The 18,282-nt window shown below is 35.1% G+C and overlaps 2 protein-coding genes across 2 annotated transcripts; one reads left to right on the top strand and one right to left on the bottom strand.

Annotated features, from left to right (window-relative positions):
• Positions 1-1,074: 1,074 nt before the first annotated feature.
• Positions 1,075-2,997, top strand: LOC145559756 (uncharacterized). Its single transcript, XM_081621072.1, has 5 exons — positions 1,075-1,189; positions 1,996-2,124; positions 2,215-2,296; positions 2,390-2,506; positions 2,705-2,997. The coding sequence occupies exons 2-5, from the start codon at positions 2,003-2,005 to the stop codon at positions 2,753-2,755; spliced, it is 372 nt and encodes a 123-aa protein (XP_081477198.1). The 5' UTR covers positions 1,075-1,189; positions 1,996-2,002; the 3' UTR covers positions 2,756-2,997.
• Positions 2,998-3,507: 510 nt separating this feature from the next.
• On the bottom strand, positions 3,508-15,650 carry LOC145558520 (uncharacterized). The gene is made up of 4 exons (XM_081619791.1): positions 15,311-15,650; positions 13,344-14,756; positions 8,561-11,358; positions 3,508-3,769 (listed from the first exon to the last, which is right to left on the bottom strand). Exons 1-3 carry the CDS (start codon positions 15,503-15,505, stop codon positions 8,587-8,589), a joined length of 4,380 nt encoding a protein of 1,459 aa, XP_081475917.1. The 5' UTR covers positions 15,506-15,650; the 3' UTR covers positions 3,508-3,769; positions 8,561-8,586.
• Between the last annotated feature and the right edge of the window lie 2,632 nt (positions 15,651-18,282).

The following is an 18,282-nucleotide window of genomic DNA, read 5'->3' on the forward strand; positions in this document are numbered from 1 at the left end:
TTCAATTTAGTCGCAACGAAGGACATGTTTGCGGAAACCAAGGCAAAAGATTGAAAACATGATTATGGAAAAATAAGGGTATGTGCTTAACTATTAATCCAACCAAAAAAAAGAAAAAACAAATTCAACCTTAATTAAATTAAATAACCCACCACCATCAACATCACCAAGCATCACATAAACCACCGACCACCACCACCAAGCATCACCGAATCTACCCACCACCACCCAGTACTAAACCCAGCACCGCCAGTGCACCATGACCACCCCACGCAACCTACAACCCGTCGACCTAGCACCACCACCCCACGCACCTAGCAACCCACGAACCCAACCACCCCACTACCACCACCCCACGAACCAAACCGCCGACTTGCAACCCGCGAATCAAACCCACGAAACCAAACCCACAACCGCCACTAATCTGAAACCCATGAATCAAACCCACGAAACCAATCCACCAATTTGCAACCCACGAAACCAAACCACCGATCTACAACCCACAAATCAAACTCACTACCATCGCCGATCTAAAACCGCCGATCTGCAACCCACGAATCAAACCGACGAAACCAAATCCACGACGCCGTCGATCTACAACTCCCGCCGCTCGTAACACCATGAAGCCACCATGAAAAGGGGGTTGGAGGAGGAGAGAGAAAATTAAATGGGATGAGAGTTTATTAACGGAAATTTCACCAAATGCCCTTGAGTTATTTTTTTATTCACCATATACCCATGTCAAATTCACCGTATACACTTGAGTTTCACATTTTTCTTAAACTTAGGAGTATTTGGTGAATTTAAAAGTTTTGATGGGTATTTGGTGAATAAAAAAATAACTCAAGGGTGTTTGGTGAAATTTCTATTTAAAAAATTAAGATTGGGGTTTAATCTAATGAAATCAGATTTGTAATTTGATAAAGGTGTTTTACAAAAAAAAAAAAAAAAAAAAAGTAAGGGTATATTGGTCAATTACTATCCAAAAATATACTTAAAAAAAAGAAAGAAACAAGTTTGTTGCAAGTAAATTGAACCACCAAAAAAGGAAATTGTTGCGAGTAAATTGAAGGTAGTATAAAATGGACTCACATAACCCTTTCTCCTCCTCTTTTTCAGACTTTCAGTTCTCCATTGAAGCGCACTCGCATCGCACTTGACGTTCTCCATCATTGAAGCAGCATCTGTGGTAAGTTGTTTCTTTTTGTAATCAATTTCACAATCTAAGGTTTAATTTTATTTTATTTAATTGCCAGTGTATAAGTGTAGGGTTTGAAAGTCTCAACTATTGCTTCTAAATACTAACATTATGAAAACAAAACCATGAGCCTAATTGAATCACATATCCCTAAAATTATGTGATTTTTTCGAGATAATTGAATCAACTTTGGTTGCTAGTGTATTGCACCACCCTTTAGTGTTAGGATTCAACTATGAAACTGAATAGTTGAAGCTTAATCATATGATTGATGCTTTTTTCAGATTAGTTGTTAATGTCAGTTTTAAACATGAAAACCCATCGCCAACAATTGTACCAGTAATAGTTTTCTAGTACTCTTTGTTTGGTTTTAATATGGATTTCTTACTCCTCCGTACTATTTGATTGTAATATTGAACTTTCGGGTTATATGAATTTTTCAAAAAACTTTTGGAATGAAATCAATTATGAACGAGCTTTGGAAAAAAAAAAATGAATTCATGACAGGTGGTTGATAATTAATTGTAATCCACCATTCGGGAATTCCTGAATCCGTCATTGTTTGGCCCTAGTCCCATCTCTGATCAATTGCAATGGCCGTCAATAATTATGATTTATTCGTTGCTTTGCCAATTTTGAAGGGTTCTTGAGATATACATAAGTAATACTGGTATTGTAATTTTATGCTCTAGTAGTTTATTGGCATAGTTTCAATAAGGCTTGATTACTGTACTTAATGATGCTAACATATGCTGCTTTCTTTTATCTTTTTGGGCATTTGCAATTGGGCGAAGTAGTGGACATATGATGAGAGTATATGATGCTTGCTATGAAATATTGAAGATTCAGAAATTTCGACGGCTGGTCTCCTATGGTGGATTTTATTGTTTTGCGGCAGTATTGAGTTATGCTTATACCAACAACACGTAAATATTATATGTTGGTTTATTTTTGTGGGATGAGCTTTGATGATTTGATGAGGAATAATAATGATTACTCTGTTCTTGGTGTTGAAGCACGAGAGCTGGGTATTCCAGAGGTGATCAATTCTATGCATCTTATCCTGCAGGAACAGAAATGCTAACAGACACTGCAAAGGTTAGAACTGATAAATGTCGAGTCCCTCTCCATCTGAGAACTTGTGTATTTTTAAGGCTTCATTATCTGATAAATGCGAAATTTGTTTTGCAGTTATACAAAGCCGCGCTTGGCAATTGCTTTGAGGTGGAGGATTGGGGGCCAATAGAGTTTTGCATTATGGCTAAACATTTTGAGCGACAGGGGAAATCACCATATGCTTACCATGCTGTAAGTTGGCTTATATACTTCATGCATTTAAAAAAACGGAGGGAGTAATGTTTTGTGGGTATGACATATCTGTGGTAGAACTGTATGATTGCTAAAAACTCTATGAAGTTCATTGAACGCTCTTCTTGTTTGATACTCCCGTATGTTCCTATCAAGAAAATTTCTTGGTGTTAACTGTCTAATCTTCTGTGATGACAGCAATACATGGCTCATCTTCTTTCACATGGGCAGCTCGATGGAAGTGGATAAAAAAGGTTTGCTAAGAGAGTCCTCGAGGAAAAAACTTGACTGGAAAACTGTTACTACAAATACCATGAGCTAATAATGAACCTTGGCCCTGGACCAAACCTAACATGCCCTCAATGAATTCCTGCCTGTAAATGTTTTACTATGATGCTATATTGTACACTTATGTCTCAAAACTAGTAATTCTGAAATGCGGAATTATTGTACATGTGCAGGGTATCACAAACTCTTATTATTTTTGCTTATTGCTATTTTACTTAAATACTAAGTGCATGTTGCTTTGTTGCTTATTTGCATTATCCTTCCAATGATTACTGTTATTAGTTAACTTGAATCTGTTCTATTAGTACTTGAGCAAATGTTGATGTGGAAATAAAGCATCAATCTATCAACACTACAGATTTGTATATTGTAATTATAATTTCAACTGGTAAATTTGGTGGCACGACATTACATTGGATAAACAGATATGTCTTCAAACTGTAGCAAAAGTAAGTGCCTCTAGAATTAGAAGCTCAACTTGAGCAAGGTAGGATTACAAATTAACAATAGGGAAAAGAGGAAAGATAATAAGGCTTTATGCCAGTGGCTTGTCGGGGTTATTACTGAAGCTGAGGCATAATTTGCTGAACAGAAAATTCTTGGAAGGTTTGAGGCTCTACCATATCCTGTGAAAGTAATTTGGTTTCTCGAACGTAATAAAGGCAAAGCACGCAATCTTCTTCCCGGTGGAAGATTTCTGGCAGAAACAAAGCTGGTCACTCCTGATCCATCCTAAAGAAAATTAGGCATACTGTACATGTAATCTTACAAGGTTAGAAGTTGCTAGCGTAACAACAATCTAACAGACAATGAATGACGAAGAATCTACTAAATACTACGAAGCCTACATACACCATAAAAAAACAGACAAGACCCAGAGGATAGTCTGGCCTGCACTAAATATTTTAAAATATATTACAGCTGAATCCACCATTATCTTGATTTCCACACTTTGCTCTTTTGTATTCTGTCATCCTGCAAGATACAATAGACAATAGAAGATTAATTATGCATGCAGAGAACCTTGAAACATCTATACATATCTATGGTGTCAACCAGTTAAGTTACATTCATGATAACATTTTGCCCATTAACAGTGAACATCAAACATGTCATAGGTATTAAATACAAACTAAAGACCATGTCAAGCATGCCTGGTGTTTAGTATTCAACTATGCTATACTATATTATCCCTCAGACCTTTTTAAAGCACTGTTATATGCCTATATTTGACAGGCAGATTTAAGCAATCTCACCCCTTCTAACGGCTGAGTTTGTTTCCATGAATTAGGCATATACATGAGACTGCTAGTTTTCATAAGAAAACATAGTATAGTAAAACAAAATTTCAAACCATCACATCTATGTTATAGATTAATATATCTAAAAAGTTTCCAAATGAATTAAAAGTGCACTAGACCATCCAGAAATAACCATCAAACACAATGTCTTGGATGTCTACAAAAAGTTGTCACGTATCCTGAAATAATAATAGTTCATAGAAGAACTTCCTTAGTTGCCCTATAAAAGCGATGGAAAGAAAGCGGGAATGATAGTAAAGGGCAATTAAAACTCATGTACTGAGAGGCTGGGTGAATATGACTAGATTGTCTTTAAGGACTATTGATATGCAGATTGAAATTTGTAGTACTAAGATAGGTGACAATTGACTTTTGAAAAACCACATCAGAATTCCTTTCTCAGCTAAAAAAACTAGCACTTTCATCAGGCAAGAAGCATGAACAAGCAACTTCAGAATTTAGATGATTTAAAACCAGTTAAAGATGGACTGTCAGCAAACCAGCAACACACCTAGTTAAGAGATTATTATTGTATCTCAGTATCTCCAAACAGTCTTGATGCGTAACGCACGAAAAAAATCCTCCTAAACAGCATAAACCATAATACATAGGAAACACATATAATTATGTTTGATCCCTAAGTTGAGGTTTGGGCTTGATATATTTCTTTAACTTGAGGGATATTAAGCTTTAATTTATAACTGATGTTACGGCATCCATTTGAGGCAATTCTTATTTTTCTACAAGATGTACGTTTTGTCAAAAAAAAAAAAAAAAAAAAAAAAAAAAAAAAGATGTATGCAACTCCACATTTACGCCACCGTAGTTGAGGTGATAGCAACATTCTAAAATATCTTTCCTTTTGAAAAAAAAAATAGCAATATTCTAAAAAGTTAATTGCTAAGATAGAAAGATGTCTATTTACATGATAAACCTTGAAAAGGAAAATCCATGATCTCTCACAACTATATAGAGATGAAAATGTTCTCTCACAGCTTAAAAACCTTACAAGAAAGTAATTAACATAAAAAAGAAGAAACTGTTATGATCTTTATCTGGATTAGACCATGGCCACACCCTTAAATTAAGGGTAGGGATGTCCAAACTAAATTGAACTGTTCATTTTGTAATTCCTTTTATTCAGTTTGTATTTGAGATCAATTTTTAAAGTGTCTAGCTCCAAATGCATACTACATAAGACTAAAGTAGAACCAATTAATCTAATGAGAGTTTAATCTAAAAAGTTAATTGCTAAGATAGAAAGATGTCTATTTACATGATAATCCTTGAAAAGGAAAATCCATGATCTCTCACAATTATATAGAGATGAAAATGTTCTCTCACAGCTTAAAAACCTTACAAGATAGTAATTAACATAAAAAAGAAAGTGTTGTGATCTTTATCTGGATTAGACCATGACCACACCCTTAAATTAAGGGTAGGGATGTCCAAACTAAATTGAACTGTTCATTTTGTAATTCCATTTATTCAGTTTGTACTTGAGATCAATTTTTAAAGTGTCTAGCTCAAAATGCATATTACATAAGACTAAAGTAGAACCAATTAATCTAATGAGAGTTTATTTTCGAAAAATCAAAAGGACAGGGTAAAACTAGGAATTAATGCAATCTATATTATTATTTCAAAGTGCGGGTGAATGATGATTAAGCAAAGGCTAAGGCTCAATCCATTCTCAAAGTCTCAAGTATGCCACATCATTCGCATATAAAAGGCAAGCACTTTATTAGTGATCACTCATCACGCACCAATCAATAGGGGGAACAAAAAAGGAAACCTAGATCAGGATAGAAAAATGAACAAAAAAAAAGTACTACCTCCCTTAATTTTTTGTTGCAACAAAGAAATTTCATGACTCACAAATAATACCGCTTTGTTGTAGCTAAAAATTAACAAAGGTAGTAATTCAAATAAATAGTTCAAGGAAAAAAAAAAAAAAACTAAGATCAAATCAATAATCATGCAGGGGGATACAGACAACAAGATTATGATAGAAAATTAGACCAAAAAAACAAGGATTAAAAAAAAAAGTAAATTTCAATTATATTTTAGCATGAGAGAAGACTAAGAAATGAGCCCAAAAAAAAAAAGTAAAAAGAGGAAATTTCAATCGTTTTCACCTTGAATTAGGCAAACAAGACGTTCATGATTAAAAATTACAATTTTCTAGCATGAGAAAAAGGAAACCAAGAACAATTTAACAGTCATGCAACCGAAAAAAAAGGTAGCCACAACCAAGAGAGAAAACTAGACAAAATGGAAAGAAACAATAAATATAGGAAATTCAATCAAGATATTCCAATATGACAAAAGATTAAAAAGGAGCCAAAAAATTAATACTCCCTCCGTTACTTTTTAGTCGCAACAAACTAGTAGTTTGCGGACTCCTAGGCAAAAGATGGTAAGTGTAATTAACAAAAAATAAGGGCATATGTTTAATATTAATCCAACCCCAAAAAAAAAAAAAAAAAAAAACATCAATTACAACCACCTATCACCAACACCACCACCACCTTGCACCATACCACCACCACCAAGAACTATGCCGCCACCACCACCTAGCACCACCCCCGATTTCGCCCACCTACAACCCCGAAACCCACAATGTAACCCACGAACCCAGAACCACCATCCACAACCCCGAAACCACCACCTACAACCCCGAAAATTCGAACCAACAACCCACGAACCTAGAAAATTCAAACCACCAACCAAATCAACCCACGAACCCAGAAAATTCGAACCACCTACCCACGAACCCAGAAAATTTGAACCACCAACCCACTAACCTAGAAAATTCGAACCACCAACCAAAGAACCCAGAACCACCACCCACAACCCCGAAACCCAGATCCACCACCCACAAGTCCACAACCCCGAAACCCACCACCCACAACCCCGAAACCCAAAACCACAACCCACGAACCCAGATCCACCACCCACAAGTCCACAACCCCGAAACCCACCACCCACAACCCCGAAACCCAAAATCCACAACCCACGAACTTGAACCCAAACCCATAACCCCAAAATCCGAAACCCACAACTCTCTATCATCAATTAAAGCTTTAATTGGTCAAATTTAACCATCAAAACTCCAGATCTAGAGTTTTCATGGTTAAATTTAACCATAAAACCTTCAAATACGTGCTTCACCGCAGTGACAAAACAACAAGAAGAGGAAGAGAGAGAAAACGGAGGCGGCCGCAACAAAAGGGACATCGGCAGCAACTTCCGGCAACGGTGGTGTACTGAGGTGAATTTTTGGGTGATGAACAAAGAATGGAGATTGGTGGTGGACTAGTTGTGGTTCCCAATCAAGATGAGAAAGAACTTTTTTTTTTTTTACAAAAGATGAGAATGAATTTAGATGGGAGAGTAATGATTTTGGGGAAATAATTAAGTTAGTTAATGTAAGGGTTTAAATTATTAAGTTAAAATCAGTAGTTTAATTAGGGTGTTTAGAAAAAAAAAAGTAAGGGTAATATTGTAAAATCACACAAAAAAATTTACCATAAAAGGAAAGAAATAAGTTTGTTGCAAGTAATGTGTACCGGCTATTTTTAGTAATTGTTGCGAGTAAAAAGAAACGGAGGGAGTATTTGAAAGTTTTATTATAATAGTTGAAGTTTTGTAATTTTATGCCAAAATTATCTATATAATGCATTTAAAATTATAAATTTAGATAAGAAAGTAAAAGTTTAAGACCATTTCTTATACAGGCACAAACTAGTCTTTTACTTAATAAAAAAGATCATACTAGTCAGGTAATTCTGCAGTCAGCCATGAAGAATTACAAATTTGTCCTTCAGCAAAAATTAGATATTAATTCAATCACTTGCAATCAAGTTCGGGTCAAATCATTTTTTGTCGATATTAGGTTCGGGTCGGACCACCTTTTGGTTGATTTCAGGTTTGGATCAGATTACTTTTGGGTTGATTCAGGTTTGGGTCAGATCATCTTTGAGTTGACTTTACAGGTTAGGTCATATTTGGCTCCGTTGCGAATATGATTTAATGATAAAACTAGATTTAGGCCCGGGACGCCCCGAGTTACTGCATTATTCCATAATTGAAATCCTTATTTTTATTTAATTTTGGTAGAAGATATGTATATGGAGATAGCTTAAGTGGCTAACACTTTAGTTTTTAAACTTAAGGTTGTGGATTAAAATCTTTTACAATTCATATTTTTAAGCACGTGAAATGAAAGACTAATTGAGGAGCACCACGTGGCATGTAGGCTTGTTTAGGAACACCTTATAACATATAGTATAGATAATCATTATATTTTTTGTCAGGTCAAGTCAAATTCAGATCAAGTGATTTCGGGTAGAGTTTGAGTTTCACATAAAGTATTCCGAGCCGGGTAATCAGGCATGGGTTAGTTTTATCAATCACAAGGCTGAACATATTGCAATATAAGGTGTAAATTATGGCATTTTACCTGGCTGCATAGTGGACAAGACTATTTCAAGTGCTTTCCAGAGATTGACGCTTTATTCTCGAGCGCAGCTGGTCTATCGAGGCCAACGGAACTACAGAAATCTTTGCTGCCTTTTGACAATTGCTCTCATTTAGCTGCTGATCAGGCTGGTTATCAGAGGAGGTTGTCATTGCTCTCGTTTTAGGACGCTGAACTTCAAGTTTCCCTAGATTCACCTCATGTTTGTGACAGTGCCACTCACTTTGGTGCTGATCAGATTGATTGTCTGAGGTTGTCACTGCTCTTGTTTTAGGACCCTGAACTCCTTCAAATTTTCCACAAGTTCTCTCATGCTCATGACGGCGCTGCACAATTTGCTGCTGATCAGGCTGATTGTTGGAAGAGGTTGTCATTGCTCTTGTCTTAGGACGTTGACCTCCTTCAAATTCTCCTTGACTTCCTTCTTGTTCATGACAGAGCAACTCTTTTTGCTGCTGATCAGGCTGATTGTCAGAGGAGGCAGTCATTGCTCTTGTTTTAGGACGCTGACCTCCAATGTGCAATTTGTGCTTCTTCAGCTGTTGACAAGTTTCATCGTCTGAGGGTGGTGTTATTTGTCCAGTTTCAGATGTCCTGTGAACTTTACTTTGCAATTTCTCACTGATGTGTTGCTGTGATATGCTGAGAGTTGCTGGATCAGAAAACCCGGCTAGTTTCTGAAGATGCAATATCGATGAAGCTGCAGTATCTTCCTTGGCAGCTTCTATCTGTTTTGGTGACCTTCCAAGGCAATCTTTTTCTGGCTGTTTGAATTGTTGCTGAGAATTTTGACCACTTTCTGGTTCAGATGACCCTTCTTGTCGATGAGCATGCAAATTTAAAGAAGCCACTGCATCTTCGGTGGCTGCTTCTAGTTGTTTCCATGGCCTCTCTAGGTTTTCTTCTTTCATGTCTTTGGTATGTTGATGAGAATAATGACCAGTTGAAGGTTCACATGACCCTTCTTGGAGATGCAAATGCAAATTTGAAGAAACTACTGCATCTTCTTTGACTCCATTTGTTTCTATCCACGGCTGCTTCTGGCCATCCGTTTCTAGCAGTATGACTTTATGCAGAGTGTTGGAAGAAAAAGCAAATTCAGATGACTCATCTTGCGGCTGGAAATGCAAGTTTGAAGAGCCTAGATCATCTTCCTTGCTTGCTTCACCTTGCTTCAGTGGCCTTTCTGGACCATCATTAGTAGACTGCATTGTTTGCAGTTGGGGATTCTGATCAATTTCCAGCTCAGACAATCCTTCTTGCTGAAGATGCACATTCATTATAACTATTGCACTTCCCTCGGTTTCCTCTTTTTGTTTCCGAGGCCTTCCCCGTTTCTTTACCTGAAGTTGCAAAGTCAGCGAATCAGCCTTTACCTTGGTTGCACTTTCTTCTTTCCGAGGCCTTCCCCGGCCTCTCTTCTGTTTGTTTTGCTGCTTTTGATTCCAGTGAGTTGCAGGTTTAAGAAGCCCTTTTTGCAGCTGAAGCTGCTCATCTAATGAAGGCACGACATCTTCTTTGCTTTCTTCTACTTGTTTCTGGGGCCTTTTAGGAACATTTTCCTCTTCTAAGGTACACATAGTTGCTTCTAGAGGCTGAAGTCTAACATCAATTTGACTTTTTACTTCTTGGTGTTCTATTTGATGCTTGGGATTTTGCAAGGATGGTTCTACCTGCTTCTGGTGTTTTTCTTTTTCTTGCTCGCATTGCAGAATATCTGACACAACATGTTCTGTAGCAATAAATTCAGATGGCTCGACCTCTGGACAAATATTTTGCTGATCAGTTGCCAGTTCACGGTTGCTGATCTTATTAATCTGGCAAAATTTGGAGAGTGTCTCTTCAACAACCAAATTGGATGCTGGTTTAGATGGCACTTCCTGTTCCCAAAGACACTGACGCTGCAAAAAAAAAGATGTGGTAGTTTCCTCTGTAGGCTCCTGTTGGTCGATGAGCTGCTGGTAATTCTGATCCAGTGTTGACACTTTATCTTCTATTACAGCAGTGGTTACCATTTCACCTATATACAGCTCATCTTTCTGTCCATTCAGATGCTGGGTCGGGGGTAACTCTACTGTGTTTACTTTGGCTGAATTTTCTGGTTCACAAAGAAGAGTATGGTCACCCCCAGTCTGTTGGTTATCTTTCCAAATATGACCATCATTCGATGGAAAAGTTTCTGCTGCCAGTTCGAACTGTAGTGAGCTTCCCTGATCCTTACCTTGTCCTAGATGCTGGTGATGAGGCAACATATCAGAAATTTCTTCTACAGGATCCATTACTCCAATCTGAGGTACATGATCCACACAGCTCTGTCTGTTTCTCCATTCCACCATGTGAGGTGATGGTGGTGTCATGCTTTCAGTTGCAGCAACAGTATCTGCCTCAAAATTACTACAATTCTGATCCTGTGGCTTCAGCTTCTTCTGTAGTCGCTGTTGCTGTGGTTGTTTTTCTTTTCTCTTAGGCAGATTTACATGTGAATTTGAATTTGATATTGATGATGCCTCCGTCATTAAAGGTTTGTTTTGTGTCAGCATTTGTGCTACATGCCTTCTTCGCTTACCACACTTTTCCAACACCTGTTGAAGGGGCAGGTTCTCTTCGTCATCCACAGATATAAGCTCTTCCCAGCTACTATGGTGGTGCCAAGGGTCCGGAGACTTCTGTCTATCCAGCTGATCTTTGAAACCATCAATTAAAGATGATGAACAAGCTTGTTGACTTTGACCAGCAGGTAATCCCTTGAAATTTGGAGACTCCAACAGAGTTGAACAGGGCTGAAAAATTAGCATCGTCAATAAATACAAATGTAATAAATAAACTGTATAGTTCTTCTTTCCACTAAAAGAACTGGCGCTATCTAATCTTTAACAGAAAAAGGCAAATTCAAAAGAGACGAAAATTCAAAGTAAAACATTATGGAGCTATCCACCTTTTAAATATTCATGAGAACGAACAAAAACTCAAGGCCAATTTTTTCCTGTTCACCTAACCAACTGTGTCAAATGGTTATACTTAAAAAGTTCAATAAATTAAAGAAAACACAAATCATGCAGAAACCTTTTTTTTTTTTTTTTTAATGAAGTTTTTCAATTTGGTAAGAAAAGAAAAACAGGAACCTTTTTAGAGGTTAAGTTGATATTTTGCAGAATTATACATGTAGGTTAATCAAATATTCTGTTGTACAAGTATTTACTGAATGGAACAGCAATCGAATGATGCCAATTTCTACTCCAAAGAATTAAAAGTTGATAATTGCAATAAGAACTAGATTCTTGGGGGTGAAATAGCAATTTTCTAAATGGGAACTGCAGATATAGATCTAGATCAGGAAACCACCTGCACAGACGTGAATTCTTCACTGGAACAAAATAATAAACTATGTAACACATGTAAACTAATGGAAACAGCATCCCGATTTATTTGGTAATTATCAACCAGAAAGTCCAAAAATCTACACCAAACTATTGTTCAGTATCACTAGTCAAAAATTAAGACAACTTCCAGTCACACATGAACATGAAAGAGTAAAAGCGCACAGACACTTGTTACACAGAAGCATGTGTTTTAGTCCAAAATTAATTATTGAATTGTTAATTGTACAAAACAGGTATCTGAAGGGTACTAGTAACATAGCATAGGCATATACACAACCACTAAAGAAAAGGCTATCATAAAAGAAATTTAATGGAAAAAAATCTATCCAGCTTTCAGCAAGGAATCACTAATTCAATTAAAAGACACAATCATTAGCCCAATGTCTTGACATCTTTTCCCTGGCCTAAACTCTCTCCTCCCCTAGTTCATCATCAGACATTGTTCTCCATCATTCTCACCCCTCTATAATGCCTTAACGCAGAGACCATCCACTCTCTGTGAAAATAAAGCCACCACAAACCCCATTATTCATTAAAGAAGACAACCCCCCCCCCCCCCCCTCTTTAGTCCCTAGTGATTAGCACCACACAACCACCCCACAATAGCCCTGTGTTCAACTGCCATCATATAGATCTAGTACTACCATCACATCTGATTTCCTCCCTTCTCCTTGGCTCCTCCAAGTTCATATCTAGGTACCAGTGCCATTTCATTGACGCATGTACTGTTACATTTGAAAAATAGATCTTAACTAATCCTCTTCTTCCACTACCTCATGATTTGATTACAATGTCACAAATTTACCCTAAAGTTTTAAATAAAAGGTTAACTGGTAACAATATTATCATATGTCGAAGGCTAGTATGTCTACGTTGATTTTGAGGATCTTTAGAGTTAAAATTTCCAGTAAGCTACATATGGCTCTTTTTTGTTGTCAAAGGTAAAACTTCCTTTGTTTTATGTGACACAATTTTTTTTCATGCTTGCAAAATGCATAATTACAAGCTTTAATATCTTGCATTATTAATAAGAAAAGTTAATTAAAAACAATGATATTTTTTAATATAGACGACTCTATTAAGATTACACATGAGTATATGACTGTTTTTCTTTAAGCAAATATCACAAAAATAGCAAAAGTAGCATATGTGAATAGTATATTTATCAAAGAAAAGTATAGAAGTACAATTACTCACTAAATAGTTGGCGAGAGTATGTGACATGATTCTAGGGCTTAAAGTTGGTGACAAATCACACATGACACACATGCTATAGGAACACATTTTAGTATAATTAGTATGGATTCTCATTTTGATTTCATTTGATGGAAACATCAAATAAGACAGGGGTAACTGCTCCTAGCTCCACATTTTAAGACTGTTACCTTGGTCTCAAAACCTCTCTGAGAAGAAAGCTCTTGTAGCTGGCTGTGATCAAGAGGATTACGATCCACAGTTAAAGCTGTCAAAGATGGCACGGATTTTGAATAGACTTTCATTTTTTTTTGGCAAGCTTTCAACCTCTTTTTTGTGTGATACACCGAACGTTTCCGTTGTGGTTGCTCTTGCTCGACTGGCAAACCACATACAATCACGGGATCAATTCTCAATGAGGTTGGATTTGTTCCAGCACTGACAGCAGCTAGTGGAGTATTGCCCTCATAAGGAACAATCATTAGCTCGCTCTCCTTTAAGGCCGATTTTTTAACAGCCACCTCATCAACATCAATCCTAATCAAAAGCTCACTTTCCTTTAAGACCAAATCTTTTACGGATGACTTCTCAACACACTCAACGGGTTCAAGCACCAATTCAGCAGCACTTTTATCCTCATCCATGGACATCGTTTCAGTTATAACTTCACTTTCATGTTTCGCCTGCAATACTCCCACAGATGATGGAACCAATAACTTTGTTTCGGATTTTCTTTCACACTCATCGTCGTCTAAAAGAAGGGCTTGACATTTCACTTCAAATTGGCATTCTGTAGGCAGTAATTCACTTTTCAAGCCACCAACAACTAACTGCTCCACAGGCACATTCACTAGATCATGATCCTCACCTACTGTTTCAATACCACCCCATTCCTCAGATGTCTCTCTAGCTTCGCCAGTCAAATCAATCACATCTTTTAGCACCATCTCGTTACGCCTCCTAACCACCAAGTTATTGCTACTGCTGATAATTTCCTGCCCTCCATCAACAACCGCAGCTCCCCAAACTTCATCATCTTCTTCAACAACCACAGAACTCCGCCTTCTGCTCCTGCTCCTCCAAGCTATATCATCTTCATCTTCTAGCACCCCCGCTTCATTACACTTATCAACCACCATGTTTCGGCTACAGCTAGAAATATTGTGCTCTTCTCCAACAATTCCACCTCCCTCAGATTCATCATCTTCTTCAACCACACAACTCCGCCTTCTCCTCTTCACCCTGCTCCTCCTTAACACCATGATGTCTTCCTCTTTAAACCCTATCACATCTCCACTCGCTTCAGCTACTTTTTGTCCACCCAAATTCCCCTCCTCAACTGCACACTCTTTAATCCTCCTCCCCAACCTTTGCTTCAGCGGTTCACCCCTCCAATTACGCTCCTCGATTAACGCTGGTGTGGTATACCGATTATCAGAAGTGCATACAATCTCACCATTTTCACACATTCTACTCAAATGATGGCTTAAATACACACTGTGTGCCCATGGTAAACCATCATAATTTTCCTTTATATACTTCGAAATTGACTCCTCATTCGACCCATATTCTTCATCCAACTCCTTCACCGCAGTTTCTATCATCTGCAAAGTAATAAAATTAAAAATTAAAAATAAATATCAATAAAGTGGAAAAAAGAAAACCAGAAATTTCAACAATGCAAAACTCCATCAATGATCACTTAAATTAAATTAAAAACTAAACATAATAACCATAAGAAAAAACCCAAAAAAAATATGAACATTGGCAGAAGTTCAACAAAATTAAGCCCAAAAAAAATGCAGATAATCGGCAAAAAAAATTATAATAATGCAAACCCAATTAATGATCACTAAAAATTAAATTAAAAAAAAATCCACAATATAAACAGAAATTTCAACTATGCAAACTCCATCAATGATCACTAAAAATAAATTAAAATAAACTCAACAAAATAACCATAAGAACATTGGTAGAAATTCAACAAAATTAAGCCCAACAAATGCAGAAAATCGGCAAAAACAAATATAAGAAAAAAATAACAAAAAAAACCACAATAATTTAACAGACAGGTAATTATGTAAACCCAATTAACGATCACCAAATATGACATTAAGAAAATCAACGAAGAATTAAGGATAAAAATGGTAGAACAAACCGCAGTATAAGTAGGATGAGTAGGAGTTTGAAAAGCAGGAAAAGCTAAAAGGAGTTGCTGTTCGATAAAAGCAATTTGAGAGGGAGAAAAGGGTTTAATTGAGTAAGAATTAGCGACATTGAAAACAGAATTCTTAAAATTTTCCATAATTCGGGCGTGTTTTGAGGAGCGAAGGGCAGGTCTAGGATCCGCCATTGTTAAGAGAAGTAAGGTTTGTGAGTGAGATGCATGAGAAAGAGAGTTGTAACGAAGAAGACGAAGTTGCTTGGGAATAGGGATTTTATATTTTATAAATAATAAATACAGCGATTCGTAAAAAAAGAGTCGACCGTAAACTCCCTTGTTCTAGAATCCTACCTTTTTTTTTTTTTTGAAAGGAAACGCTCAACAAGCGCAGATTAGAATTCTAGAATCCTACCTAAACCCCCAACAACCTAACACAATGCCTTTGCAATAATTGTCATCTAATCCGTCCATGTGTAAATCATATATTGGCTAAACACGTTCACAAATATCAATTGTTAGGAATTTGTCATAAAAAAAAAAAAAAAAAACTTGCAGAAAATAGCATAATTTTTACGATTAAAATCATAATTACTAAATGAATCCCGTGCGATTCACGATTTGTTTGAATTTTTCAAATAATTTTTTTATATATATATTTTTGTGTTAAAATTTGTTATACTTAAACAGATCTCATCCTTGAGATGATGATTTTTTTTCTTGAATTTATTTTCTTTTTATGTTTCTATGGTAAGAGTTGAAGATTTGGGGTTTCATATGTCTACAAGAATCCGGATGACCACATGAATATTTTCACTCAAACGACTACGCATTAGTGGATTTCAACCCAAATCAGTGCGAACTCACAGATTGTATTGCTTCAGATGAAGTTTTTTTATAAAGGCGATTGTTAATCAATTCTACGGTACGATATATTTAGTTTTAAGGCGTGTACTTGTGCTGGAATTCTTGTTTTCTTAAGAATTATATGTAAGTGTTGTTTGGCGATATTTTATTAATGAAATCCCTTTTTCTTCTTGTCCAAAAAAATGGTTAATTGCAACAAAGGGTATTATTTGTGAGATATAAAAATAATCCTTTGTTGCAATTAACCATTAACGGAGGAAGTATATTTAGATAAAAATGTTAATATCAAAAGATAATATTTTATATTTAATTAATATAAACTAGAAAATCTCATTCGTTAATTTTGCTTAGCTTATGTGTGATTTAAATTATTTAATTCTAAAAGAAATTAATAATCTCGTATCTAATTGGCTACCACTAAAATTTATAATCCTACATGGCACTTTGAAAAAATTAAATCCTACGTGGCTCTCTAAAAACTCGGGAAGAAACTCCCCTTTATATATATATATACTAGGTTAAGTCCCGTGTCATGCACGATTATAATTAACTTTACAACAAAAATTATAAAGAATTTTTTTTTTTTTTTTTTTGAGGGGAATAAGTTTGGTTGTTAATTTAACAATAATTTATCCAAAAAAAATATTTGAGACAAAATAACTTGAATTTTAATTTATACCAAATGCATAAAGGTTATTATTTTGAATTATTTTATAAAAAAAATAATTTAGTAATAGAAATTTAGAAGCTATTAGGTTTAATATAAGAAAATGAAATTATAAGCTTAGGTTAGTACCCGTACATGTCTTAAAAAAAAAAGTTAGTACCCGTATACGAACTCATATACATTCGTCCTTATATTTTTGTTGACACACTTTGACCGGCATTAAATGAAAATTTAGTTGATTTTATATTACTTTAGGATAATTAGTATTCCGTAATCAACTTTTTAAAAATATATTCATAGTGAGTAGTAGCGGTTTTTATTTTAATTTTAATAACCATATTGCATAAAATGTGTAGAGTAATTAGATTGAAGTTTTTAATATATGTTGAGTTAAAATATTTTACACTATTCATGTGTCATCATTTACTTAATTTATTTTATCAATATACAATATAAATATGATAATATAATATGTTGTTGGATTTGTCATATTGTCTGCTTTTATATATATATAAATCATAATTTTTAATAATCTCTAATAAAAGATGTTGATAATTAAAGTTGTGTCTCGGCAAATGTGCAAATCCAATTCTAGTCTATAAAAAACGGAGGGAGTATAAATATAATAAAATAATTTTGTTCAGTTGTTTGTATAGACGTTGTGTATAATTTTAAGATTCATACAAATTACGCTACCAAAATGATTTTTGTACTTTTAATTAAATAAATTTTATTGCCAAATGATTAATGTTGAGCTTGGAGGAAAAAATTGATACTCCTTAATATTATAATAATCTTGGACAATGATATATTTCAATACCTTATTTTTAATCTATGTTTGTAAATTTGTAACTAAAAGATTAATAGTATATAGAATATATGTTAAAAAAATATATATTAATTGAGTATGATTGGATATGTTGTCAAAATAGAAATAAGTATATTGTAGTTTATAAAATGAAAGTCATTAAAATTTGGCAAAAAGAAAAAAAGAAGAAAAAAAAAAAAAAAAAAAAAAAAAAAAGGGAAGTGCAAAACGGAGGGAAAATTATTAATGACATTATGACAAGTGTCATTATAGATTCGCTTTTAGTATAGGTTAATTGATATATATATATATATATATATATATATATATATATATATATATATATATATATATATATATATATATATATATATATATATATATATTAGATTTTCACAAAAGTTTAAAAAAAAGCAGGTTTACAATAATTTAATGAATGGCGGTGGCATGCGAAAGTTTTACTATATACGTAAGTTTCTATTTTTCTCTCTCCTCATGGGTTTCTATTTGATCTTTTTTTTTTCTGCTCTTCATCTCTCTCCTCTGCACTTCTTCTTTGTTCTTCAATTTCCTTCTTTTTTTTCGATTTTATCTTGATTTTGTAACATAATTTTCTTGTTTTGATCA

This window comes from Chenopodium album, chromosome 9 (genome assembly GCF_948465745.1).
Source record: "Chenopodium album chromosome 9, dcCheAlbu1.1, whole genome shotgun sequence".
Taxonomy (NCBI): domain Eukaryota; kingdom Viridiplantae; phylum Streptophyta; class Magnoliopsida; order Caryophyllales; family Amaranthaceae; genus Chenopodium; species Chenopodium album.